General features: G+C 47.2%; 1 protein-coding gene across 2 annotated transcripts; it reads left to right on the top strand.

Moving 5' to 3' along the window:
- Positions 1-18,989: 18,989 nt before the first annotated feature.
- VPS18 (VPS18 core subunit of CORVET and HOPS complexes) lies at positions 18,990-27,185 on the top strand. Of its 2 annotated transcripts, none has more exons than XM_043555630.1 (5): positions 18,990-19,419; positions 20,446-20,587; positions 22,700-22,791; positions 22,963-24,833; positions 25,857-27,185. In XM_043555630.1, the coding sequence occupies exons 1-5, from the start codon at positions 19,329-19,331 to the stop codon at positions 26,580-26,582; spliced, it is 2,922 nt and encodes a 973-aa protein (XP_043411565.1). In that variant the 5' UTR covers positions 18,990-19,328; the 3' UTR covers positions 26,583-27,185. The 2 variants fall into 2 exon arrangements, with proteins under 2 accessions (XP_043411565.1, XP_043411566.1); XM_043555631.1 differs by lacking the exon at positions 18,990-19,419 and adding an exon at positions 20,679-21,580 and having other exon boundaries at positions 20,483-20,587.
- The last annotated feature ends 494 nt before the right edge of the window (positions 27,186-27,679 follow it).

Here is a 27,679-nt window from a genome sequence, read left to right as displayed (position 1 = left end):
AGGGTATATGTGGGGGCTCCGCCCACCTCATCTGCATGTCCCGTGCGGCCCGGGACTCCACCCACCCGCCAAACCCTGTCGGGGCCTCCCGGGGCAATGCACCCGGTGAGGTCCGGCGGTCGCATACCCCGGGAAGGAAGAGAGCCAGGCCGAAAACTGGCGCTCAGAGAATCACGCAGGTACAAGGACAAAGAATCGCCAACATGAGGCAGATCTAGGTATCTTGGCAGAGAAAAATATCCAGGATTTATTGTTAGGAAGAAGAAGCGAGTTGCAGAACACACAATACAGCATGTTCAAATTAAACCTTTGTTCAGATTAAAGCAAAAACCTAGATATATGTTTGCACGAGTATAAAAGTCTGGATAATAATTTTCTTATTAAAGAATGATTTTTAAAAATATACAGATCATGGGAGTGCCTGGCTGGTTCAGTCAGTAGAGCATGAGACTGTTAATCTCAGAGTTGTAAATTCTAGCTCCACATTCCATGTAGAGATTACTTAAAAAAATCTTTAAAACACACACACACACACACACACACACACACACACACACAGATGATAAAAAGCCAGAAGATAAACTCAAGCATGAACACACCAGGTGGGAACTTACCACACTCCCAGGGAAAAACTTGCTCTTGATTGGGTTTGAAGACAGGCTTTAAACACCTTCACTATGCTCTGCTAAAGGAATTCAGGGTGCTGGAGAAGCTAGCTGGGGAGGATCTCCAAGGACAATTCAACATTTGAATATTTTCTAAATCTCCAAAGTGCCTAATACTATCTTCATCATCATCATCATCATCATCAAAAAAGTACATAGTAATTACTTATATGCTGATGCTGTTCTGGGCCACCCACTGTCCTTACCCCAGAAGGAGTTTACAGATTGAGACAAGATAATCCCAGGTAGTTCTAGGAAGGTCACCAAGAGAGCTAATTTCATCTCTTTGTTGCAGCCACACAAGTGACACAAGGCCCCAAATCCTTTCTTTGAATTCCAAGGCAATCTTTCATCTCAGCCTGTGTGCAAAGATCATTGAAAACACCTCATTCGTGACTTGCTGCAGGGAGAGTGTTGGGAAGGGAGGGGACAGTGAATATTAAAGACAAGAGATAATCCTGTTTCTTAAATAGTTGGTACTATAAAAATCCATAAATCCAAACCTCTAAAATTCTTGAAAAAAAGTCTCAGGATCCCTGAAGGTTTTTATTTTTCCTTCCTTCCTTTTTCCCTTCCTTCCTGGCTCCCTTCCTTCCTCCCTTGTCAAAAGTTGAGGACAGGGGCACCTGGGTGGCTCAGCTGAACGTCCTATCCTTGATTTTGGCTCAGGTATAATCTCATGGTTCCTGGGATTGAGCCCCACATCAGGCTCTTCGCTGACAGTGTGGAGCCTGCTTGGGATTCTCTCTCTCCCTTTCTGCCACTCTCACGTGAGCTCTCTCTCTCTCTCTCTCTCTCTCAAAATAAACAAATAAACTTGAAAAAAAAAGTTAAGGACAACAGTGAGAAAGTTGCTGACTTAACCATTAAAATCTTGACTGTGGTTCGGGGTACCTGGGTGGCATAGTGGTTAAGCATCCAACTTTGGCTCAGGTCATGATCTCACGGTTGGTGGGCTCAAGCCCTGAATTGGGATCTGTGCTGACAGCTCAGAGCCTGGAGCCTGCTTCAGAGTCTGTGTCTCCCTCTCTCTGCCCCCCACCCCTCCCCCCTCCCGCTCTGCCTCTCTCTATCTCTCAAAAAAAAAAAAAATAGGTAAAAAAAATCTTGACTGTGTGGGAAATGCTAGGATCCTCCCCAATTTCCACTTATATATCCCAAAGTCTACATCCTACATTCCCTAAGATTAAAAAACTGGGGGTGCTAATAATCCCTAATTATAGCACCAAAGACTTCTCAGACACATCCACATAAGTTTATTCATCTAGCAAGTGAAAGAGGCCCCACAATTTTGTCTTGCCATCACATCCCCGAGGAAGTCCAAAAGCTGTTCTTTTTTTTTCTCTCCTGGAAAGGGAGGCAAGAATGAGGATTTGAAAAGATATGTACATCAGGAGATCTGTCCTAGTATTCCTAGTTCTTCAGCTCATTAGCTGTGTGACTCTTAAAATATTACTTGATCTATCTCGGAGTTATAAAATGACAGGTGAAGTGTGTTTATTTCTGAAAGCACTTCCAGTGCTAGCAATCTGTGATTCAAAGAACCAGGTGTTGGGGACAAAATTACTACACATAGAGGCTCTTCTTCACAGAAGTCTTATCCTTTTACCCAAGTTTTAATAACAGTTTTATTATAGCTGTAAATTTGATGGTAATCCTGTTTAATCCTTTCTGCAGATAGGAAGGATATATATAAATAATACACAAATGGGGGGAGGTGTCTGTCTGGCATGGAGAAAAGCCCTGACTTGGCCTGCGACAGGCCCCAAGGGTGGGGACACTTTCTGACCTAGGTCCCTCTGTCTGAGCTGGTTTAGGGACAGTCTTGCCAGCAAGAGGGGGAGGGTGGAGACAACCCTGAGAGCTGGTGAGTCACCTGTTTCTCAGCTAAGGACTTGCAATTGTAGCTGCTACTGCTGGGAAAGTCCCCTCCTAATGGTGGGTTGTGTCTTTTTCCTGTCCACCTGACAGATCATCTGTCCCAACTTCCAGTCAGACACACATTTGCTAAGATTAAAACTTGGCTCTAACATTGGGTTGCCTGGGTAGCAGAGTCGGTTAGGCGTCTGACTTTGGCAGGGGTCATGATCTCAGGGTACGTGGATTCGTGGGTTCATTGGTTCAAGCCCCATGTCAGGCTCTCTGCTATCAGCGCCAACTCTGCTTCAAATCCTGTGTCCCTCTCTCTCTGCCCCTTCCCTGCTCCCTCTTCCTCTCTCTCAAAAATAAATAAACATTAAAAAAAAAAAAACTTGGGATGCCTGAGTGGCTCAGTCAGTTAAGCGTCCAACTTTGGCTTAGGTCATGATTTTGTAGTTCGTGGGTTCCAGCCCGGAGTTGAGCTCTGTGCTGACAGCTCAGAGCCTGGAGCCTGTTTTGGATTCCGTGTCTTCCTCTCTCCCTGTCCCTCCCCTGTTTGTGCTCTGTCTGTCTCTCTCTCTCTCTCAAAAATAAGCATTAAAAAAAAAAAAAAAAAAAAACTTGGCCCTAACATTGTCTTTGGAGAAATGATTGATTTGAGGCCTGGGGCAGGAAATATACAAGATGAGCCTGGAGCTCTGTGGTACAGAAAGTAAGGAAATCCTAAACAAACAAAACAACAGGAAGATGGAGGTACATCAAATGGACACAGAGCCAATTGAAAGAGCTTCAAAAGGGCAAATCTGGGACGATTTGAGCAACAAAATGAAGGAGTATTAGATTATAACCCAAAGTATAAAGTAAATATCCACAAGTCTATTCTGATATAAATAAATGATTGCATACATAAATAAATGGACAATAATAGACAAATCTCCTGTGGAGAACTCCAAAAAATGTACGTAGATACTCAAACCTTGAGGAGGAACATACCCCTCCACTCCTTAAGTGTGAGCTATGCCTAGTGACTTCCTTCCAAAGAAGACAGTAAGTATGAAAAAAGGTGGGGGTGGGGGTGGGGGGAGGGAAGAGTAACTTTCCAGTGGAGAATCCGGACAAACACTCCCTCAACCAGGTGATCAAGATTAAGATCCACATTGATAAGTCAAGTTGATTGTACGTACCCTTGATATGATGTAATGAGAACAGCATTTTTCCTCTGTGGTCTTCCCTACAAGAACCCCCAGTCTAATCATGGGGAAAACATCCAAAAAGTTCCACCTGGGAGACATTCTACAAATTGCCTGTCCAGTACTCCTCCAAACTGTCAAGGTCATCAGGAACAAGGAAAATCTGAAAAACTGCCACAGTCAAGAGGAGCCTAAGGAGAATGGCAACTGAATGTAACATGGTTGAAGTTCCAGAATTTGGCTGGATGGGGTTCTGAAACTGAAAGAGGACATTAGGGAAAAACTAAGAATTTCTGAATAAGATATGAATGTAGTTAATAATAATGTATCTTTAAAAAACATTTTTTTAATGTTTATTTATTTTGAGAGAGATAAAGTGTGAGCAGAGGAGGGGCAGAGAGTGAGGGAGACACAGAATCCAAAGCAGGCTCCAGGCTCTGAGCTGTCAGCACAGAGCCTGATGTGGGGCTGGAACCCATAAGACATGAGATCATGAGCTGAGCTGAAGTCGGACGCTCAACCGACTGAGCCACCCAGGCGCCCCGATAATAATGTATCAATGCTGGTTCATTAATTGTGACAAATGTACCTTGTATGTAAGACGTTCATAATGGGGGAACCTAGGTTGGAGGTATATGGAAACTATCTTCTCAATTTTTCTGTAAATTTAAACTGTTCTAAAATTTAAAAAAGAAAAGAAAACACCCCCAAAGCTAAAACATGGCCCTGACATTGAGTCATGGCGGTAATAACATTTTGTTTCCAAAATGTCCAACACAGTTGTATGCGGCTTTAGACTTGTAAAAGTCCTTTCATTTCCCTGTCTCATAGGAAGCCAAGTAAGCCTACCCGGGAAGAGGGTAAGTATACTGGGGTCAAGAGGAGCTAGGGGACTCGCCCAACATTAAAGAAGCTAGTGGGCTCCTGGGTGGCTCAGTCAATTAGGTGGCCTACTTCGGCTCAGGTCACTATCTTGCCATTTGTGAGTTTGAGCCCCACCTCATGCTCTTTGCTGTCAGTGCAGAGCCCGCTTCAGATCCTGTCTCCCTCCCTCTGCCCCTCCCCCACTCGTGTTCTCTTGCCCTCTCTCTGTCTCTCTCTCTCTGTCAAAAATAAAAAAAAAAAGGGGCGCCTGGGTGGCGCAGTCGGTTAAGCGTCACGATCTCGCGGTCTGTGAGTTCGAGCCCCCCGTCGGGCTCTGGGCTGATGGCTCAGAGCCTGGAGCCTGTTTCCGATTCTGTGTCTCCCTCTCTCTCTGCCCCTCCCCCGTTCATGCTCTGTCTCTCTCTGTCCCAAAAATAAATAAACGTTGAAAAAAAAATTAAAAAAAAAAAAAAAAAAAAAGAAACTTGATTCTGGAAAAAAAAAAAAAAAATCTAAAGAAGCCAGTAAGTGTAAGTGGTGGACACGTCACAGGTTTGTCCTCAGGTGTGGTCAAGTTCTTAAGCATTTCTGTTATTTCCTTACCTTATTTAAAATTACTGGGGTGCCTGGGTGGCTCAGTCGGTTAAGCATCTGACTTTGGCTCAGGTCATGATCTCACAGTCTGTGAGTTCTCAGAGCCTGGAACCTGCTTCAGATTCTGTCTTCCTCTCTCTGCCCCTCCCCCACTCACGTTCTGTCTCTCTCTCTCTCTCAAAAAATAGATAAATATTTAAAAACATTTTAAATTACTGCATACACTGGGACCTCTATAGCAGAACCTCAATAAGAATAAACCAAAATAAATCTATCCCTACCCTACCATCATGATTTTCCTACTGCTGAAAAAGGGGTTAACAACAACAACAAAAATACACTGGTTGTGGGGTAGCATTTGCTCAACCAGGTCAGCCTTCAGGCTCTTTGTGAGAGAAACACACCTCATGCAGTCCTTCTCCATTTCTGTGGCACACTCTGCTCCAAGGTCCCCATGTCAGGCCTGCCGCGCGGAAGAAGCCCAGGAAAAGAATTGTATATTTAACACTCGATTTCTTTGTCAATCATACCTCAATAGAGCTGGGAAAAACACCATTTATTTACCAAAATATTACTGCTGCTGCTGCTACTGCTGCTACTACAATAAGTAGACTGCACACTATCTGAGCTTTCCAGTTAATCGGGTTACTGGTTTCTCTCCTTGGTGTGCTTGTGTCCCGGGAAGGAGCTGGTGGCAAACTCAGCAGCCTGGGCTGAACTGGCCTCGTGGCGTACCCTGGAACCAGATCTTGCTAGCCAAGCCTCCAGACCAACCCCATCTATGTTGTCCATGCCATCTGTGTCCCAAGACTCAGGCTGCCTCCAGAGCTTCCTCCTGCCCTGCATCCTCCCCTTAACTCAGCCTTAGCTCCTGCTCCTCCTTGTCTTTCTCTCCACAAACTCTCCACGTAGCTAATCTCAACTGCTACTGCCCCCCCCCCCCAACCAAACCTCTCTTTCCTGCCCAGACCTTGCACTCAAGCCCTGGCCGGTATTTTTTTTTTAAGTTTATTGATTTATTTTGAGAGAGACAGAGACAGTGCAAGTGGGGGAGGGGCAGAGAGAGGGAAAGAGAGAGAATCCCAAGCAGGCTCCACACTCTCAGTGCAGAAGCGGATATGGGGCTCAAACCCACGAACAGTAAGATCATGACCTGGGTGGGAACCAAGAGTTGGACGCTTAACTGACTGAGCCGCCGAGATGCCCCACTGGCCAGTATTTTTAAAGGCCTGCAGGAGTTGACACCTAAAAAGTTCATCTAAAAAGACTCCCCTCTTGGGGCATCTGGATGGCTCAGCTGGAAAAGCATGAGTCTCTTGATTGCAGGGTCATGAGTGTTCGAGCCCAAGTTAGGTGTAGAGATTATTGGAAAAAAAAAAAAAAGAACAAAAAAAAAAAACCTTAAAAAAAAATGTAAATGGACTCCCCTCCTAACTTTCTTATTTCTGACAATGGCAGCATGATTCTTTCAAGCTAATGAATTGGAAGGAGTGGAACTAAATTGTCTCCAAACCTCACAATGCACTTAGACTTCTTTCTCTCCTTCATCTTTAGTCCTTAGTCTTTTCTTTGCAGTACTGGACTCCCCTCTTCCTCCTGGCATCCTTTTTGCCACAATAATCACCTCCTGCTTGCCTTCCATCTTTGCTTTGTTCATTTCTAGTGTACCCAAGCTTCCTAAGACAACAAATGTACTCGGTCATTCTCCTACTCAAATCTACAGTGAGTCCCTGTTAATCACTGGATAGTGTCTGAGTCTTGACCTGGCATCCCACATCCTCCAGTTAGAGTATACCCCCAACCCCCAGCAAATGATCCTTAAAAGAATTTTCATTGACATGGGGAAATGTTGAAAGATAAAATAAATGACACAGAATTATATAAACTGTTTGAGCCCAATTATTAAAAAAAAAAAAAGTATACAGTTAGAATAGAAGGGAGTCCTGGGGTGCCTGGGTGGCTCAGTCATTTGAGCGTCTAACTCTTGATTTCGGCTCAGGTCAAGCCCCACGTTGGGCTCTACACTGAGCACGAAACATTTAAGATTCTCTCTCTTTCTCTCTGCCCCTCTCCTTGTTCTCTCTCTCTCTCTCTCTCTCAAATAAATAAATAAATAAATAGAAAAATTTTTTAAAGAGAGTACTATATGAAGGGTGTATGTTAAAATATGGAGTCATTATCACTAGGTGAGAAGCTTATTTTGCCTGGCATATAACAATCACCAAGCACATATTAGCCATTAATAATATTATGTTGCTTAGCATCATCTGCTCCTTTTTCTGCAATGAACATGTTACTTTTGCACAGAAATAGTTATTGAAATTGAAAATATATATTTATTGTGTATTTAGGGAAAAAAAGAGGAAATGTACCAACAAGTAAACAAGGATTACCTCTGAATGGCAGGATGATGAATAGTCTGTTCCCTTCATTCATTCACTCCATAAGGTTCTTTGAGAACCCACTGTGGGCCAGGCACTGTGAAAAGTGCTGAGTGCACAGCAGTGATCAAAACAGGGCTTCTTTGTTTCCCCACTTTGCTCTACCCTACACTAACTTTCCCCTTCCCTGAAGCCATTGTCTGTTTCACTAATTTTGAGAACACTCCATGTTTCCTCTGTGCCTATCTCACACTTCAAGCACCTAGAAGACAGGGAAGTACTTATACCATGTCTGGCTCCTACTGCCCCAGCCCAGTGGCACTCCACTTACCTATTTGTGGAATGAATAAATGGATGGTGAGGCACGGCTTGCCGAATGATAAAAAGACTGATGGGCAGCACCACCTTCCTTCCCTGGGGCCACAGCACTTGTCCAAATGGCTGAGCCCCAGGCACAGCCAAATCCTTGGTTTCTTCTCCCCAAAGATTGGCTCCACTACCCAAAGCCTCTTCCTGAACTGAAGCTGAGGTCTGACATCAGTGAGGTCTACTCACGTTGCTGTGGTTAACCCTAGAGCCCTAAAGGATGTGTTCTCCTTTGATGATGATGATGATGATAATGATGAACATCAGCAACTTTGCAAAGCTTATATAAACTAACATTTTACACACTTGTAAATGGGGATATTTAAATTATTTAGCAACTGCTATGGTCTCAGAAAGATGCTAGTCCTTGTGCTGTAGTAGCTTCTTAGAAGACTTGGTTATGTCTGACATTAACCCCTTAGTGGATGGATCCTGGACAGGAGTGACAGGGTGGGGCACACTCACGGAAGTGGGTATCTTAACAACTGGTGTGCTCATACTAGTGTGTACCTGTTGAACTTCATGGGTCTGTTTGGATTTGGAATGAGTGTAAACCAAGCAAAAGGGGCTTGGAAACAGCTTGAAGAAACAGCAGGAATTAGGTTCAGGGGATAAAGAGCGTGGTCCATTTTGGAACTAAAACTAGCTTAGCCTGGCTAGGGAGGAGACTGATGAGCAATGAACTGGCAAGGGAAGCAGGAGCCCAATCAGGTCGCACCAGAGCTGCTCTTGTCCTTCGGATTTATTTCAAGGGGGAGCAGCTAGGCCTAGAATGACCAGGACTGAGGGGGGTCTTGGAGTGCAGAACTTTGAGCGCTAAAATTGCAAAGGTCAGTCACCCCAACTGGATCTGTTCTTGCTCCTGTTGGTCCTTCCAGCATGCTCTTCAGAAAGACCACAATGCCTGAAACTAGAAACAGAGCAGGCTTTTCCAGACCAACACGAAATCAGCATTTACTATTTTGTGAAAGTACTAACATGAAAGGTATGGGGTTTTGTTCACATTTAAATTTGTATAGGGGCGCCTGGGTAGCTCAGTTGGTTAAGTGTCTGACTTCAGCTCAGGCCATGATCTCACAGTTCGTGAGTTCGAGCCCTGCGTTGGGTTCTGTACTGACAGCTCAGAGCCTGGAGCCTGGTTCAACTTCTATGTCTCTCTCTTTCTCTGCCCCTCCCCTGCTTGTGCTCTCTCTCTCAAAAAAAAAAAAAAAAAAAAGAATAAACGTTAAAAATGTTTAAAAAATAAATTCATATAATGCTCGTATTTGCAAATCAAATTTCTTTCTCCTCTTTTATCTCAAATTACAGTTTTGTCAACAAGAGACAAATTTACTTGATGGTCAAGAGCATGGACTCTGGGCCACAGTGCCTGGATTAGTACCCAGGTTGTGTTACTTACTAGCTGTTGTCTTCTCTGGGCATCAGTTTCCAGTCTGTAAAATGGGATTCGAATAGTACCTAACTCACAGAATGTTGTGGGGATTAAATGAATTGTGGAGAATAGTGCCCATAGAGAGTGCTCTGTAAGGGTGCTCTATTATAATAATTATCTTCTCCCTGGGTAGGGCAATTTTTTCAGATGAAGTCATGGCCCTGCCTGAGAATGAACAATACAGATTTGTCAGGTCAGGTAAGGTTCATAATTTTATCTTCTGTGACCCAGATAGGGAACACAAAAAGAAATTAGCCTTTATTAAAGTCATCATCCTAATATACTGGTATTATTACTTTTATTTTACACATGAGGAAATTGAGTCTCCATAGAGGTGAAGTGACTTGCCCAAGGCCTCAAGGCTAAGAGAAATCCAGATCTGTGGAGCCCTGGTCTGCGCTCCAACACCACCCTCTTTTCAGTCCTCCCCTTAAGAATTATGGGCTACAGGGGCGCCTGGGTGGCTCAGTCGGTTAAGCGGCCGACTTCGGCTCAGGTCATGATCTCGCGGTCCGTGAGTTCAAGCCCCGCATAGGGCTCTGTGCTGACAGCTCAGAGCCTGGAGCCTGTTTCAGATTCTGTGTCTCCCTCTCTCTCTGCCCCTCCCCTGCTCATGCTCTGTCTCAAAAATAAATAAACGTTAAAAAAAATTAAAAAAAAAAGAAATATGGGCTACAGAGGGGGCACCTGGTGGCTCAGTTGATTGAGTATCCAACTTTGGCTCAGGTCATGGTCACATGGCTTTGTGGGCTTGAGCCCTGCATCAGGCTCTGTGCTAACAGCACAGAGCCTGCTTCGGATTCTCTTCTCCCTCTCTCTCTGACCCTCCCCCACTTGCACTCTCTCAAAAATAAATAAACTTAAAAAAAAAATTTTTTTTAAAGAATTGTGGGCTACAGGAGCACGTGGGTGGCTCAGTTGGTTGAGCATCTGACTCTTAGTTTCAGTTCAGGTCATGATCTCAGGGTTGTGGGATCAAGCCCCAAGTCGGGCTCCATGCTGAGCATGGAGCTTGAGATTCATGTTTTTGAACATTATATTGTTACACTTTTTGTTACTGTAAGGCCTTACATTGTTTCCTTTCTAATGAAGTTATCATTACAATTATCATTCAACTGATCAAAACATAAATATATTATACGATTTGATAAAAATAATTACACATAAAAAGTAAAATTACATTAGGAATACATCTCTTGATGAGATGCATAGGGCTTTTTTTGTTTTCGTTTTCAATGACTTCATGTATTTGTAGATAGAATGCTTGAATGAGACAAAGTTCAGCATCAGTTATCTTCCTACATTTTTTTGGTTTGTGTTGATGTGACAAAAGCTTGTTCACATAAATGTTAGATGGGAACGGAAGGAGGTTTGAAATAGCAATGTCACTTGATTATGTGACCACTTTCCAAATTAAATGCCAAAAACGTTAGTGATTTTTGTTTTCAATCAAGCTAAAACCTGATTAGGTTCTCAAGTTATATTCAGATTAAAGAACTAGAAACCATTTGATGTGCAAAGGATTTGTTACCTGTTCTTTGTAGGTATACCAACAATAATTCCACAGGTCTCTTTGCTGGGCTACCAGCAACGATTTTAACGCCCTGAAGGAAACACCATAATGTGAAGGGTTTTGGTTTTTATCGTCCCAGTGGGTGAGTAGTGTGTTCTTCTTTGCAAAAGAGAAGCAGGGAAGTGGTGCCTGGGTGGCTCTGTCTGTTGGGCCTCTGACTTCGGCTCAGGTCATGATCTCACCTCTCGTGGGTTTGAGTCCCACTTTGGGCCCTGTACTGACAGCTCAGAGCCTGGAGCCTGCTTTGAATTCTATGTCTCCCTCTCTCCCTGACCTTTCCAGCTCGCACTCCATCTCTGACTCAAAAATTAATAAATGTTGGGGTGCCTGGGTGGCTTGGTCGGTTAAACATCCGATAAGTATCCGACTTCGGCTCAGGTCATGATCTCACGGTCCGTGAGTTCGAGCCCCGCGTCGGGCTCTGTACTGACAGCTCAGAGCATGGAGCCTGTTTCAGATTCTGTGTCTCCCTCTCTCTGACCCTCCCCTGTTCATGCTCTGTCTCTCTCTTTCTCAAAAATAAATAAATGTTGGGGCGCCTGGGTGGCGCAGTCGGTTAAGCGTCCGACTTCAGCTCAGGTCACGATCTCACAGTCCGTGAGTTCGAGCCCCGCGTCGGGCTCTGGGCTGATGGCTCAGAGCCTGGAGCCTGCTTCCAGTTCTGTGTCTCCCTCTCTCTCTGCCCCTCCCCAGTTCATGCTCTGTCTCTCTCTGTCTCAAAAATAAATAAACGTTAAAAAAAATTAAAAAAAATAAATAAATAAACGTTAAAAAATTAAAAAAAAATAAAATAAAATAAATTAATAAATGTTAAAAAAATTAAAGAAAAAAAAGAAAAAGAGGATCAAGGGAGGTGGAAGAGAACCTATCTCTTCCTCCCAGGTACCTCCTTCTGCTCATCACTTTTAGGAAAGAGATGAGAGAAGCTGAAGACACGGAAGCTCTGTGTTTCTTAGGGAGAGCCATTCATACCTCTAAGGACTTGTGAACCCCAGTTTGAGAACCAATGACCTGATGATGCTCCCATTTCCCACCTAGATAAATGGAACAAGTGTCTCTATTCCCTCGCCTCCAATGTCTTCTTTGGGACCACTGAACCTATAATCCTAGACGGTGGCAGGAAAGAAAGAAGGCTGGTTGGATCCATATATTCCTTGGGTGGGGCTTTGAGATTCACTCGGTGAAAGAAGGGGATGGCAGTAGCAGGGATGGGAGAAGGCTTTTTGAAAATTGGGACCATTCAGGTAGGTTTGGAAACATCTGGAAGGGAACCATATAGGAAGGAGAAGAGATTTACAATCTCTTGTAAAGGGTTGAGAAGAGATGTTCTGCATTAACTAGGAACTTTTTTTTAAAAAAATTTATTTAAGAAAATTTTAATGTTTATTTGCTTATTTTGAGAAAGAGTACAAGCAAGGGAGGGGCAGAGAGAAAGGGAGGAGAGAGAGAATATCCCAAGCAGGATCCATTCTGCCAGTGCAGAGCCCAAAGCAGGACTTGAACTCACAAACCCGTGAGATCATGCCCTGAGCTGAAACCAAGAGTGAGAGCTTAACCAACTGAGCCACCCAGGTACCTGGGGCCTTTTTGTTTTTTTAAATGTTTCTTTACTTACTTTGAGAGAGAGAGAGAGAGAGAATGCAGGTGAAGGCCAGTGGGAGGAGGGGCAGAGAGAAAGGGAGAGAGAGAATCCCAAGCAGGGTCCTTGCTATCAGCACGAGTCCAAGGAGGGACTCACAACTGTGAGATCGTGACCTGAGCCAAAATCAAGAGTCAGATGCTTTACCTACTGGGCCACCCAGGCACCCCAGCTAGGGCATTTTTGCCTTCAACATATTTTAACAGTGTGCCAGGCCACACCCTAGGAGAAGGTGTATATGACACCTGTCCCTGGCCTTGGGGAACTTACAGAGAGTCATCCCCCAGAAGGGGAGGGGGAGGCAGGTGGGGGAGAGGTGAGAAGTGGAGGAGGGAGAGGAGGAAGAAGAGAGAAAGGGAAAGTGGAGAGGAGGAAGGGAAGGGCAACAGGGAGTGAAGGGCCTGGAGAGGAGAGGGATAGAGAGAGAGACTACCAGACAATTGTAATGCAGGGTGATCATAACGTGGGCTATCAGTACAGGGGGCTGGAGGAGCACCTAGGAGGGGCCTGATCCTGACAAGGGGGGGAATATCAGCAGATCCCTTTCCAGAGGGCTCAAACCCCAAGAGCAGATACTCAAATGTCTGCAGAGGTCTAGTTCATTCTGGGAACAACCCTAGATCAGCACATCTGGAGCACTGAGAGATGAGTAGACAGACTAGATGGAGTTTAACTGAGGATGAGAAAGAACTCATGGGTTTCCTTAATAAATCTTATGGCTCTGTTTTAACATGTATACACAGGGGGCATCTGGATGGCTCTGTAGGTTAAGTGTCTGACTTCAGTTCAGGTCAAGATGTCACGGTTTGTGAGTTCTAGTCCCACATCGGGGTCTTCTCACTGACAGAGAAGAGCCTGCTTGGGATTCTCTCTCTCCTTCTCTCTCTGCCCCTCCCCAGCTCATGCTTATGCTCTCTCTTTCTCTCAAAATAAATAAATAAACATTTAAAATAAAATATAAAATAAAATGTATAGATAAGGGCACTTGGGTGGCTTAGTTGGTTGAGCATCCAACTTTGGCTCGGGTCATGATTTTACTGTTAATGAGTTCAAGCCCGACATTGGGCTCTCTGCTGTCATTGCAGAGCCTGCTTCTGATCCTCTGTCCTCCTCTCTCTCTGTCTCTCCCCTGCTTGTGCTCTCTCTCTCTCTCTCTCAAAAATAAACAAACATTAAACAAATTGAAAATAAATAAAATGAATACACATATTATGATGATTAAAATAAAAATTAAATTTAAAGACAAATTCCTAAATCTCCCATGCAGATGAATTCCAAATGACTTATACTTCACCCTCAAGGAAGCATAAACCCCAGTACCTTAAGTGTGGGCTCTGTGTAGCGACTTCCTTCCAAAGAAGACGGTATTGAACGGTGAGGAGGAAGAGTAACTTTACAGTGGAGAAATCTGACAAGCGCTAACTCAGCCAGGTGACCAAGGTCAACATCAACAGTGATGAGTCATGCTGATGGTATATACCCTTGATATGATGTGATGATAATGGTACTTTACCTCCCCTAAGCTCATAACCCCAATCTAATTACAAAAAAAAAAAAAAGATATCAGACAAATTCCAATAGAAAGCATCCTACAAAATACCTGCTTAGTACTCCTCAAATTGTCAAGGTCATCAAAAACAATTTAAGTCTAAGGGTACCTGGCAGGCTCTGGTACCATGCTGGGCGTGGAGCCTACTTAAAATGAAAAAATAAAATAAAATAAAATAAAATAAAATAAAATAAAATAAAATAAAAATAAAAACATTAAAAAACCAAGGGAAATCTGAAAAACTGCCACAGTCAAGAGGTGCCTAGGGAGACATTACAATTAAATGTAAGGTGTTATCCTGGATGTAATCCTGGAACAGAAAGAGGACAGTAGGTAAAAATCTGAATAAAGTATGGACTATAGTTAATAATTATGTATCAGTATTGGGGTACCTGGGTGGCTCACTCGGTTGAGCGTCCGACTTCAGCTCAGGTCATGATCTCACACTCCGTGATTTCAAGCCCCGCATCAGGCTCTGTGCTGACAGCTCAGACCCTAGAGCCCGCTTCAGATTCTGTGTCTCCCCCTCTCTCTGCCCCTCCCCTGCTCATGCTCTGTCTCTCTCTGTCTCAAAAATAAATAAAAACATTAAATAATTTTTAATAAAAAATAATTATGTATCAGTATTGATTTACTAATGTTAACAAATATGCCATATTAATGTAAGATATTCATAGTAAGGGAAACTGGATTTGAAGTAGAGGGAAACCCTCTGCTATCTTCTTACTTTTTCCATCAATGTAAAACTTCTAAAAAAGAATGTGTATTTAAAAAAAAACAAATTTGGAGTGGGTGGCTGGCTCAGTCGGAAGAGCATGTGACACTTGATCTCAGGGTTATGAGTTCAAATCCCACATTGGGTGTAGAGATTACTAAAAAAAAATTAATAAACAAACTTAAAAAAAACCAAATTGGGGTGCCTGGGTGGCTCAGTCGGTTAAGCATCTGACTTCGGCTCAGGTCATCATCTCACAGCTCATGAGTTCAAGCCCCACACCAGGCTCTGTGCTGACAGCTCAGAGCCTGGAGCCTGCTTCAGATTCTGTGTCTCCCTCTCTCTCTCTCTGGCCCTCCCCTGCTCATGCTCTGACTCTCTCTCTCTCTCTCTCTCTCTCAAAAATAAATAAACATTAAAAAATTTCTTTAAAAATTACTCACTTAAGTCAGTTATATCACTCTTTTTGGTTTGGATCTTCATTCATTCAATAATTACTACTCATAGTTAACTTGTATTGAGCATTTTCTTGGTATAGGCAGAGTGCTGAGTGATTTGCATAATATCCTATAATCACAATGCCATAAGGTAGATTTTTCTCATTTTACAAATGTAGAAACCAAAGCATGAGAAAGGTCATCCATGCAATTGTTTAATGAATATTTATTAGTAAGTTATGACTGCATCATGATTCTGGGCCTCTTCAAGTGAATGCCCTGCAGGGGCCGCATGTGCAACTGTCCAGAGGTAGCTCAATCATGTGACCTCTGCCACACCTCCATCCAGCTCTTCCTCCTCCTGGACAGTGGTGACACTGCACCACTGGCCAGGTTTCCCCAGAAGCTGTCTTGCACCCTTCCTTCATCCCCGGATGTTAGTGACATCTAACTTGTCACTAAGTCCAGTGGGCTCTTCCTCAAAAATGTCTCCCTCACAGTCTACTCTCACTCTAGGCTGGGCCCTCACCAGCCTGCTTCTGCCTCAGGTCTCATTCTTCTGATGTGGACTACACCCAAGCCACCACCCATTTTTCTAGAACCCACATCAGATGATCTCATCTCCAACCAAAGCCTTCTGATGGCCCTTTCAATAGCTTTCATAATCTGGCCACAACTGGTCCCATTTCCTGCACTGCCCTACTCCCTGATGCTCTAGCTCCCCAGCCCTCCAAACTTGACAATGTTTGCAGGCCTGTTCTCTTGGTTTTCTTGACATCTGCCTAATGCCTACTCGTTTTTGCCCTTGGAAATCATGCATGCACTTCAGGTCTTAGCTCAAATTCACCTGCTTTCATACACTATTCCTCTCTCTCCCTGGCCCAGCAGTCAGCCCTTACGTATCTTGTGGCAACTAGCACACAGATTGTGAGGGGTAGGAGCTGGTGGATCTGTATCCCCAGTTGTGAGTTCCTAAGACATTTTAGTATTCCTGTACTCAGGTTTGTCTGGGTTATTCTCCATAATCAGCTTCTGTTATATCTAAGCAAAATGCCCATGCTTCTTAGTTAATGGCCAGTAAATGGCCAGGACAAGAAACGCCATAGCAGTTCTGATGGGGAAGTTGGGGTCCAGGGAGGCTTCATGGAGTAGGTGGACTTGAGAGCGGCTGTCAGATTAAAGCCACATTTTTAGTTTCCTGAGCATATTCCCTTTGTTGGACATTATGCTATGCTATAGCAATGAGTTTTCCCCTAGATCACCTCATTTACTTTTCGACACAGACCTACTAGGTAAGTATTATTATAACTACAGTATTTCTGTAGATGAGGAAACTGAAACTAAGTGCATCACCTGCGCACAGGGTCCATCTAATGAGTGATTGGGCAGGAATAAGAATGCTGGTCTTGCTCTTACTCCAAAGTTCAACATAAGGTGGGAGAATGAATACTGCTGTCATCAACTCAACAGGGAGTGTGTACTGAGTCTGTAGTAAGCAAAGCCCACTTAGACCCACCCTATACATACTGGAGAGCAGTGAAACTCAGGAGGGAGGCTTTGGGGACGGTGAGGAGGTGGCTGTATGGACTCTGTGTCCCTGACACATCCCTCCTATGCTGGCTGGCTCCATGCAAGGGGGTCATTTCCTCTGCACAGTCCCGTCCTGGGGAATCAGCTATACCCTCTTCCCTTCAGCTTGCATTGGAGAAATGGACAGTGTGGTGGTTAGCTCCTCAGCATCTGCTCTTACTTGAATACTGCCTCCTGGTTTCCCCATTTCCTACCCACATGAATCCTGGACAAATTGCTTCACCATTCTGAATGTCAGTTTCTGCTTTTGCAATGCGGGAGAAAGAGCAGTGCCTGCTGCATAGCATTAGGGGAAGGGTAAAATGAAATAGCATTGACTGTTATGATCTTAGGGTAGCGCTTGGCACATTGTTGGTACTCAGTAAATGTGCCTTTTATTATTTATTATCTGACCTTTGGCTGGACCTATTTGTATTTCCCTAATGCACTCGGCAGGTGATGTGGGATGGAGCCTTACGCACCGAGCAGGGCTTCTCCCGAGCCGGGCTCACTTTCCCCAGGGCGGTAACCTCTTGTCCGCGCCTCAGCTCTGGCACTTTCCCTCCTCGGACCTAGCCAGAAGGGCAGTGCCCCTGGCTGGGAGAGCGGCATCGCTCCCGTAGGTTCTGGGCGGGAAAAGCGGGACTTAGGAGCCACAGAAAGTTATTTCGGAAGGCGTAATTTGTCGCCCCCTCCTGGGCGGGGTCCACTCAGGTCCAGAAAGCACTCGGTGGAAGCTGGTGAGGGTTCAGTTCTGTGCACCTGGCAGGGAAGTTCGGAGGGTAGCGTGACCACGCAATAAACGCTTCAAACCTGGACGCTTTCGAGAGTAAAAGGGGCGCTTTTAGTCATTTCACGTAGGCTACCCGCTAAAGCCAGGATAGTGGTGACCCCGGCCAATAGCCTTCCACTTTAACAAGATACAGTCCTTGTGCCCCAGAAGGGAACAGAATCCGTCTGGATGGGCTAGGCGGGTGGAAGAGGGAAACTGAATGGGAGCCGCACTCTTAGCCTCGAAGTTCGGTCGCTTTGGACTCCCCACCTGCCTTCAAGGTCACCTGTCCCACGTTCTTGCCAGGTGTTGCAGGTATTTGCTCCTCTGTGCTCCCACAGCGTTGTGGCCATGTGTCTGGGTAAGCCTCACGAGCGCTGAAACTTTTTGTCCATTTTGATCTCTGTAGTGCCCCCAAAAGCCTGGAAAAGTGCCTGGCAGAGAGTGTGCGCTCACTTGTGGAATGAGTGAGCTTCTGAACAAATCCATCCATCGCTTTTCTAGCATTAATTATCTGTTTACTGGTCCATTGCCCCTGCTGGTTTATGACCTTCAAGGACGGTATCCTACTTATCTCTGTGACTCCAGCACCTAGCCCTAGTCTAAGCACAAAGTAAGTGCTCAACACTATTCTGAATGGAAGCAGTCCGGCACCCTTTGGCTGTGCTTGGTCTTTTCTTCCGCCCCTTTTGTCTCTCCCCACACAGAAGAGCCTTTACGGAGTCGCTTAGAGGCAGGTTAGGTAGCACTTGGCATCCGTCGGCCAGGTCACCAGCTCTGTCACTTCCTGAAAGCTGGTGGTCCCCTAAATGTAGGAGTAGAGAGGCTAAGGACTGCTTGCCTATGTCTTGTGAAGGTAGGATCAAGAGAGCGATTCGATTGAAGAACGGGAGGTTCTCCTGAGGGCCTAGGGTAGCGGCCTGTTTGGAGAGGTCGGAGTGAGAGCTGGACACGGAGGCTGAGACCGTCTGAGAGAGGAATGCCTGGGCAAAAAAGGAACTGAGGAATGGCTCCGAGCCTGGGGCTGGAATGCGCTGCGCGGATGGTGAAGGGCCTAAAAACACTGGGATTGCCTCCTTGTGTCAAAATTCAGAACTGCAGCAGGGTCCTGGAGGGGAGCGCCTGTATTCGGCAGCGCCAGCTCACCACCTAGCTGGACTGCAGCTGTGACGCGTCTATGGCTCCGCCCCAAACCAAAAGCTGCCACAGCACTTCCGGCTCCCTCCCTCAAGAGTGGACTGGGCCAGGTCCCTGTCCCTGTCCCGCCCCCCGCCTTGGCCCCGCCTTGGCCCCGGTAGCCCTCGCTGCGCCTCCCAGTGGCAGGTCGGGATAAGTTCCTACGCGAGCAAACGCGGGTTTCTGAGAGCCCGGAAGTTACGTTATAGGCGCGCGTCCCGGGGGCGGGAGTCAGCTGAGCCGCTGGGGCGAGGTTGGGATCTTTTGGGATCTGCAAAAGGAAACCAGTGATCTTTTGAGGGTGGGAGCGGGGTGCAGGACTGCACCAGATTCAAGGGAGAGGGCTCCGAAGTCTTCTCGCTCATTACAAGGCGAGAGCGAGAAAATCCTCAGGATCTTAAAGAGGAGAAGGGGGCGGCGGATTGCAGGATCTGTCAGAGACTTGTCGAGGCTGCGGAGACGCAGTTTCCAATCTAAGGCGACGGGGATCCCTGGGGGGAGCGCTGTTGGAATCCCTGGGCCCGGAACGGAGGGCCCAGAGGCACCATGGCGTCCATCCTGGATGAATACGAGGACTCCCTGTCCCGCTCAGCCGTCTTGCAGCCCGGCTGCCCCAGCGTGGGCATCCCCCACTCGGGTAAGGGAGGGGAGGGAGCCGCTCACACTATCCGCACCCCTGGCACCTGCGGGGGAGGATCGGGGAGAGTAGCTCCAAGGGTCCGGTTCACCGCCTGGACATACAGTCCAGACCTAGGCCCCTGATTCTCCTCAGGCTCTCTTGGCCCCCAGCTGGTGGATGGTCGAAGTTTAAAAGAGCAGCAAGAGCAGTCTCGTGATCTAGGCCCTGCCACTCGGGTTCTACAAGGAAAGTGGGACCCACATAAGGAAGTGACTTGCTTACAGGGCCCCGGTTGAGAGAAGTGAGAATAGGCTCCAGGCTTCAGCCAGAGCCTGTGCTTTGCCTACCAGGCCCCTTCTGGAGGTGGGAGGAAGAGAGTGGGCAAAGAAAATGGTGGAAGGGGAATGTTGTAGGGGTAGGAGGGCTGGTCCTAGAGGGAACTTTTTCATTGAACAGCGAAAAATGAAGTTATTTTAGGCCTTTGCTAGATCTGGGTGCAGGCTGGCCTTGAGGGGAAATTTTTGTAGAAAGTAGGACAGAGTTGGCAGAGGGGTCTGAAGTGCTAGGTATGCAGTGGTAAAGAAATGAGAATAAAGGCTAGAGAAAGAAGCTACAGCTTGATTGGGACTGTTCCCCAGGGCTTCCTCTGCCTTCATTCTTCTGGAGACTCACTCAGAGCATTACTGCATGGGTAGGGAGGAGGGGAGAGAGTGGATCTAGACTACTTTAGTTGAGCTGAGATTGCTAGGCCCGAGATTGATAAGGGAGAATGCCCAACCCTTTCTACTGAGAAGGGTACATGAGGGTGCAACAGCATTATAAGGGTTCAAAGAACCCACCCCTCACAGCTGTCAGAAGGAGCCCAGAGCCCTCATTTGGAGATGATTAGCAAACTACTTGATCTGTTGATAGCAAACTTTTAACTGAGGGCTTGGGGTAGGAGTATGTTGGGAAGGTGGAGAGGAAAACAGTTTTTTTGTTGCCTCTCCTTGTTCTTCCTCCATCTCTTCCATAGCTCACCTTTAATTCCCTCCTTTCCTGTAGGGTATGTGAATGCCCAGCTAGAGAAGGAAGTGCCCATCTTCACAAAGCAGCGCATTGACTTTACCCCTTCTGAGCGTATCACCAGTCTTGTTGTCTCCTGCAATCAGCTCTGCATGAGCCTGGGCAAGGATACACTGCTCCGGTAAGTGAGGGCTCGAAAGACTTAGTAGGGAGTGGATTAGTGGTATTTGGGGACTATTAACTGACTGGGGCCTTTCTTTCATTCTGGGCAGGTGAAACCATAGTAGATTTGGAATTTTCAGGAAACATCCATTACCAAAGAACTAATGTAGTATAGTAGTTAAAATCAGGTAGATCTGGATCAGAGCTCAGCTCTCCTATGTACCAGCCAGGGAATGTTGAACAAGTCGCCCAGTCTCTCTACCTGTGTCCCGTCATCTGTTAAAGATAGTTCTAACCCACAAGTTAGTCACATTGATCAGGGGAACCATCTAGAGTCCTGAAGTAAATCCACTATAAATGGAAATAATATATCTCAATAAAATTAGAAATAAACACATACATACATACATAAGTGGGAATACTATATAACAAGGGTGTCAGAAAAAAACGCTTATCTAGAATAACCATCTGGAATAAAACAGCTAAGGCTCTGTATCACAAAAATGAATTCTAGGTGGGATAATTATTTAAATATGAAAAACAAACTGAATATCAAAAGAATATTTAATAAATGTCTGTGTTCTTGGGCAGAAGGGAGACCTTCTTACTCAAGCTAGAAAGGACAGGTATATTTGACTGCATAGTAATGACAAAATAAAAACAAAAAAGCCTTTGAGGGGTGCTTGGCTGGCTCAGTTGGTAGAGCATGTGACTCTCGATCTTGGAATCATGAGTTTGAGCCCCACATTGGGTGTGGGCATTACTCAAAATAATAATAAAGAAAAAAAGCATTTGAATCTGGTCATGACCAAAGATGGTGGGAAAATGATGTGTTTCCACATATGGCTAAGGATTTACATCCCTATTCTTTAAAAAGCCCTTACAAATTAATAAGAAAAAGACACTTAAGTAGAAAGGGGAGGGCAAAGAATATAAACAAGCAGTTTACAGAAGAGGAACTCTACATTGCCAGTAAACATCTAAAAATATTTTCAACCTTTGGGAAATAAAGGTAAGGTACCGTTTTTTTTAACCTATCAGATTGACAAAAATTAAAAATAGTAACAGATTGTGCTGGTGAAGACACACGGAAATGGACTCTCACACGCCGCTGGTGAGAGTATAACTTGCCACTGTCTTTTGGAAAAGTGTTCTGGAAATGCCTGTTAAAGTTTAAAATGTCTGTAAGTTGGACCCAACAATCCCACTGGGGAGAATACGTAATCTTAGAAAGAAAAGTACCGCTTTGCAAGGGTATAGATACAAGGATGTTGACGGCAGAGTTATTTATGGTCGGAAAAACTGGACCCAAACTGAATGCCCATCAACAGGAAAATGATGATAAAATTATGGTTGAGCCATGAAGGGGAAAATTATGCAGTTATTGAAACAATGAATTAGAGCTGTATCTGTTGATACTGTGGAATGTTCATGAAATATCATTAAGTGAGAAAAGCAAGTTAAAAATTTATATATATACACACGTATGTACACAACATGAAGTGATTTTTGTAAAAATATAAAGACAGTGACAAAACAAGTCTGTGTTGTAAGGATGGAGAAAGACCTTAAAATCAGTTTTGTCTATGGAGAGTGATGGGTTTAAGCAGAAAACTGTTAACTCTTTATACATCTTTGCTTTGATTCTTTAGTTAAAAATGGGTATATAATTTGAAAATGGTTTTAATAAGGGAAGTATAATTTCAACAGGAGCACCCCTCAGGGTTATTGTGAAGATTGAGATATACTTGGTTAAGGTCTCGGTGTGGTGCTTGGTATATAGAAAGTACTCAGTAACCATTAGCTAGTATTTGTTCTTTTTTTAGCCCAGCAATCTGGGATACCCCTGCATTGTCTTCCCAGATGCACTGTAGATCTTCTGAGCAGAGGGAAAAGGCTTCTATTTAGTGACTTCTCAAAATGAGGTAGGGGAATTCTCAGAGCTGAAGGTTCTTAAGTAGGATCCTGTGTGTATTTCAGAGTTCCCTTGAGATTGTGTGCAGAATTTTATATGTGTGTATAGATTTCAGGGAAGAGAGCCTGTGGCTTTCATCAGATTATAAAGAGGTCTGTGATTCCAAAAAAGGATCTGCCCTTCTCTGGAGTGATGCTGTGACTCTTGTCCTGACAGCATTGACTTGGGCAAGGCCAATGAACCCAACCATGTGGAGCTGGGACGCAAGGATGATGCCAGAGTTCACAAGATGTTTCTGGACCACACTGGTAACTGGTGGTGAAGGTCTGAGATTGGTGGGGCGGGGGGCGGGGAGACTGGTTGAGCGGAGGGTAAGTCATTGCCTGGGTGGATGGGATCTGAGAGTGGTGGGGATAAGGAGGAGGCTGAGGGTGGGAATGGCAGCATTCTGTAGAGTGCCATACTCTTCCCCACTCCAGGCTGTCACCTGCTGATTGCTCTGAGTAGCACTGAGGTCCTCTATGTGAACCGTAATGGACAGAAGGTACGGCCACTGGCACGCTGGAAAGGACAGCTGGTGGAGAGTGTGGGCTGGAACAAGGCACTGGGCACCGAGAGCAGCACAGGCCCCATCCTGGTCGGCACTGCCCAAGGCCAGATCTTCGAAGCAGAGCTCTCAGCCAGCGAGGGTGGACTTTTCGGCCCTGCCCCAGATCTTTACTTCCGTCCATTGTACGTACTAAATGAAGAAGGGGGTCCAGCGCCTGTATGCTCCCTTGAGGCTGAGCGGGGTCCTGATGGGCGCGGCTTTGTTATCGCCACAACTCGGCAGCGCCTCTTCCAGTTCATAGGTCGAGCAGCAGAGGGGACTGAGGCCCAGGGCTTCTCAGGGCTCTTCGCTGCCTACGCTGACCACCCACCCCCATTCCGTGAGTTCCCCAGCAGTCTGGGCTACAGTGAGTTGGCGTTCTATACCCCCAAGTTGCGCTCTGCACCTCGGGCCTTCGCCTGGATGATGGGGGATGGCGTGTTGTATGGAGCATTGGACTGTGGGCGCCCCGATTCCCTGCTGAGTGAGGAGCGAGTCTGGGAGTACCCAGAGGGGGTAGGTCCTGGGGCCAGCCCACCTCTGGCTGTCGTCTTGACCCAGTTCCACTTCCTGCTGCTGTTGGCGGACCGGGTGGAGGCAGTGTGCACGCTGACAGGGCAGGTGGTGCTGCGGGATCACTTCCTGGAGAAGTTTGGGCCGCTGAAGCACATGGTGAAGGACTCCTCCACGGGCCACCTGTGGGCCTACACTGAGCGGGCCGTCTTCCGCTACCATGTGCAGCGGGAGGCCCGGGATGTGTGGCGCACCTACCTGGACATGAACCGCTTTGACCTGGCCAAAGAGTATTGTCGAGAGCGGCCTGACTGCCTGGACACAGTCCTGGCCCGGGAAGCTGATTACTGCTTTCGCCAGCGTCGTTACCTGGAGAGTGCCCGCTGCTATGCCCTGACCCAGAGCTACTTTGAGGAGATTGCCCTCAAGTTCTTGGAGGCCCGACAGGAGGAGGCTCTGGCCGAGTTCCTGCAGCGAAAATTGGCCAGTTTGAAGCCAGCCGAGCGTACCCAGGCCACACTGCTCACCACCTGGCTGACGGAGCTTTACTTGAGCCGGCTCGGGGCTCTGCAGGGTGATCCTGAGGCCCTGAACTTCTACCGGGAAACACGGGAGCGCTTCCGGGCCTTCCTCAGCAGCCCCCGCCACAAGGAGTGGCTCTTTGCCAGCCGGGCCTCCATCCATGAACTGCTTGCCAGCCATGGAGACACAGAACACATGGTGTACTTTGCCGTGATCATGCAGGACTATGAGCGAGTGGTGGCATACCACTGCCAGCACGAGGCCTACGAGGAAGCCCTGGCCGTGCTTGCTCGCCACCGTGACCCTCAGCTTTTCTATAAGTTCTCGCCGATCCTCATTCGCCACATCCCCCGCCAGCTGGTGGATGCTTGGATTGAGCTGGGCAGCCGGCTAGATGCCCGGCAGCTCATTCCTGCCCTGGTGAATTATAGCCAGGGTGGCGAGGCCCAGCAGGTGAGCCAGGCCATCCGCTACATGGAGTTCTGCGTGAATGAGCTGGGCGAGACTGAGCAGGCCATTCATAACTACCTGCTGTCGCTGTATGCCCGAGGCCAGCCCGCCTCACTGCTGGCCTACCTCGAGCAGGCCGGGGCCAGCCCGCACCGTGTGCATTATGACCTCAAGTATGCGCTGCGGCTCTGTGCTGAGCACGGCCACCACCGTGCTTGTGTCCATGTCTACAAGGTCCTAGAACTGTATGAGGAGGCTGTGGACCTGGCCCTGCAGGTGAGCCAATGTGTTTTGACCCCATCCGGTAGAGGGACCTAGAGAGCAGTTGCTTCAGATGCTGAGGGTTTGGAGTGGGGGGCTGTGGCTAGAGGGTGCTGGCATTTCTTGCAGAGAGGTGCTTTAGTGTAGAGGTTAAGAATGTGGACTCTAAGGTCAGGGTTTGAAGTCTGGTTCTGCCACTTAGTAAGCTGTGTGACCTCAGGCTGATTTCTGACCCTGTTTTTGCCTCAGAGGATTCGGCCACAAATGGTAATTAGCTCCTAGAGTTGATTAAAGTAGCGTGTATGAAAAGCACTGGGAACAGTGCCTCCTCTACAGTAAGTTCTACATTCATGCTAGCTATTGCGTTACAGCCACGACTGCAGAAGGGGAAGGTGCCGAGTTACACTTCTCAATCCTGAGTCATCACTTGCCTTAGGATCACACGAAGTGCTATTTAAAATACAAATTCCCGGGTCTGAACCCAGGACTTACTGAATCAGAAAGTCTGAGGTGAGACCCAAAAAATTTGTATTTAAAAAAAATTTTTTTTTTAAGATCATTTCTTTATTTTGAAAGAGAGCGAGAGTGAGCAGGGGAGGGGCAGAGAGGGAGAAAGACAATCCCAAGCAGGTTCCGTGCTGTCAGCTCAAAGCCCGACACGGGGCTCAATCCCACGTACTGTGAGATCATGACCTGAGCCGAGATCAAGAGTCGGACGCTTCACTGACTGAGCCACCCGGGTGCCCCCCAAAAATCTGTATTTTGAATATACTCCAGGGTGATTTTTAAATTTGCTAAAATCAAAGCCCCAACTGTCGTAATTAGCTTTTACAAAGCTGTGACAGAGACATACCCATTACTGAGACAGGTTTCTGTCCTGGCCTCCAGAAGCCCTCACCTTGCTTGCTCCCAGAATGCTGGGAATCCTGCCTTGGGGCCTCTCCTCGGGCCCAGCTTCTCCCGGGGCACCTGTCTCTCCCGTAATCTGTATCGTAGAGGGCAGGGGGCTTGACCTTAACACTCGTGGTCTCCCCACAGGTGGATGTGGACCTAGCCAAACAGTGTGCTGACTTGCCTGAGGAAGACGAGGAACTGCGCAAGAAACTGTGGCTGAAGATTGCACGACACGTAGTGCAGGAGGAGGAAGATGTGCAGACGGCCATGGCCTGCCTGGCCAGCTGTCCCTTGCTCAAGATTGAGGACGTGCTGCCCTTCTTTCCTGACTTCGTCACCATCGACCACTTCAAGGAGGCGATCTGCAGCTCACTCAAGGCCTACAACCACCACATCCAGGAGCTGCAGCGGGAGATGGAAGAGGCCACAGCCAGCGCCCAGCGCATCCGGCGAGATCTACAGGAGCTGCGGGGCCGCTATGGCACAGTGGAGCCCCAGGACAAATGCGCTACCTGCGACTTCCCCCTGCTCAACCGCCCTTTTTACCTTTTCCTCTGTGGCCACATGTTCCACGCTGACTGCTTGCTGCAGGCCGTGCGGCCTGGCCTGCCGGCCTACAAGCAGGCCCGGCTCGAGGAGCTGCAGCGAAAGTTGGGGGCTGCTCCGGCCCCTACCAAGGGCTCTGCCCGCGCAAAGGAGGCCGAGGGTGGGGCTGCCGCTGGGGGACCCAGTCGGGAACAGCTCAAGGCTGACCTAGATGAACTGGTGGCCGCTGAGTGTGTGTACTGTGGGGAGCTGATGATCCGCTCTATTGACCGGCCCTTCATCGACCCCCAGCGCTATGAGGAGGAGCACCTCAGTTGGCTGTAGGAGGATGTTGTGCTGGGTGGGCAGGCCGTCGGGGGCACGTGCCCCTTCTTGGGAAGGTTACACCCTGGTCTGTGCTCCGTCATCTGGAGACTCGCCCCATTGTTGGGAAGAGTGGAATTATAGCTGTCACCGAGAGGTGTCATCTGCCGCTGTCCAGTTCTTCAGAGCGGCCTTAGGGCCACTGTTATGCCAGGCCATCTGCCTGCCTCCCAACAGGGGGCCTTAGCCTGGAGAAGTCAGAATTCTGACCCCATCACCCTCTCCCCTCTAACGGTCCTGTTTTCCTTTTTACTCCCCACAGACATCCTGTTTACCTTCTAGAGCGAGAGTACCATCCTCCCTTTTCACTGCGTGGCTCTTCCCCTTCAGAAGAAGGCCTCTCCTGTGTCTGCCCCTAGGTCCCAGAGAGAAAAGGCAGCCCCTCCAAGTCCTGGGCATGGAGGGTGGGGAAAGGTGGTGCTGGTGGTGGGCGTGTCTTGTGTACACTTTCTAGGGCTCTGGTGTGTGGGCGTGCCCTGGGGGACAGGGCCTCATGGAGGACAGTGGGAGATGATGATGGAGTGGGGAACATTAAACTGCCTGCGCTGCGCTGGTGGTCCTGGAGTTGATGGCTTTGTTGATGCTGGCCTGAGTGGCACGTGAGTGATCTCCAGGGGCATAGGAGGCCACAGGGATGCTGCTGGGACCCTGAACACTTTCCAGCCTTGGACCTCGCTTCTTCACCTGGTGATGTGACTGATTTTGACATATTTTCTGTCTGTTCGCTTCCTTGTCCCTCTGCTCCATCCTCTCCTTCTCCAGGCTCCAACTGGGAATGGTGGCCCACCACCCTCAGACCAAGCACTGTTCTTCCCTTTGGCCAGCAGGTGGTACTGCTCCCCACAGAATCCTTCACACGGGCAGCTGAGGGCACTAATTTCTTGTCCCTTTCTCCACTAGTGCTTCCTCAGTCTGTTCCTTTCTAGTATGTTCTGGGAATCTGCACTGCCTCACCGTGAATCTAAGCCCTCATTCTTCCTCCCTTCACTAGCCCTTATACATGCGAGATTTTGCTTGCCCTTCTCTTTGCCAACCTGGATCCTTGCATTCCCGGCTTC

Source organism: Prionailurus bengalensis, chromosome B3 (assembly GCF_016509475.1).
Source record: "Prionailurus bengalensis isolate Pbe53 chromosome B3, Fcat_Pben_1.1_paternal_pri, whole genome shotgun sequence".
NCBI classification, from domain to species: domain Eukaryota; kingdom Metazoa; phylum Chordata; class Mammalia; order Carnivora; family Felidae; genus Prionailurus; species Prionailurus bengalensis.
Note: the sequence above shows the minus strand (reverse complement) of the source record. Positions and strands in the feature narration are given on the sequence as shown.

What these genes read in the sequence shown, in the direction of transcription:
- VPS18 (XM_043555630.1), top strand. Translation starts at nt 19,329, where the DNA reads ATGGCGTCCATCCTGGATGAATACGAGGACTCCCTGTCCCGCTCAGCC. An exon ending in CGTGGGCATCCCCCACTCGG is followed by an intron (nt 19,420 to 20,445) that starts GTAAGGGAGGGG and finishes CCTTTCCTGTAG; the next exon opens with GGTATGTGAATGCCCAGCTA. An exon ending in CTGTGGACCTGGCCCTGCAG is followed by an intron (nt 24,834 to 25,856) that starts GTGAGCCAATGT and finishes GTCTCCCCACAG; the next exon opens with GTGGATGTGGACCTAGCCAA.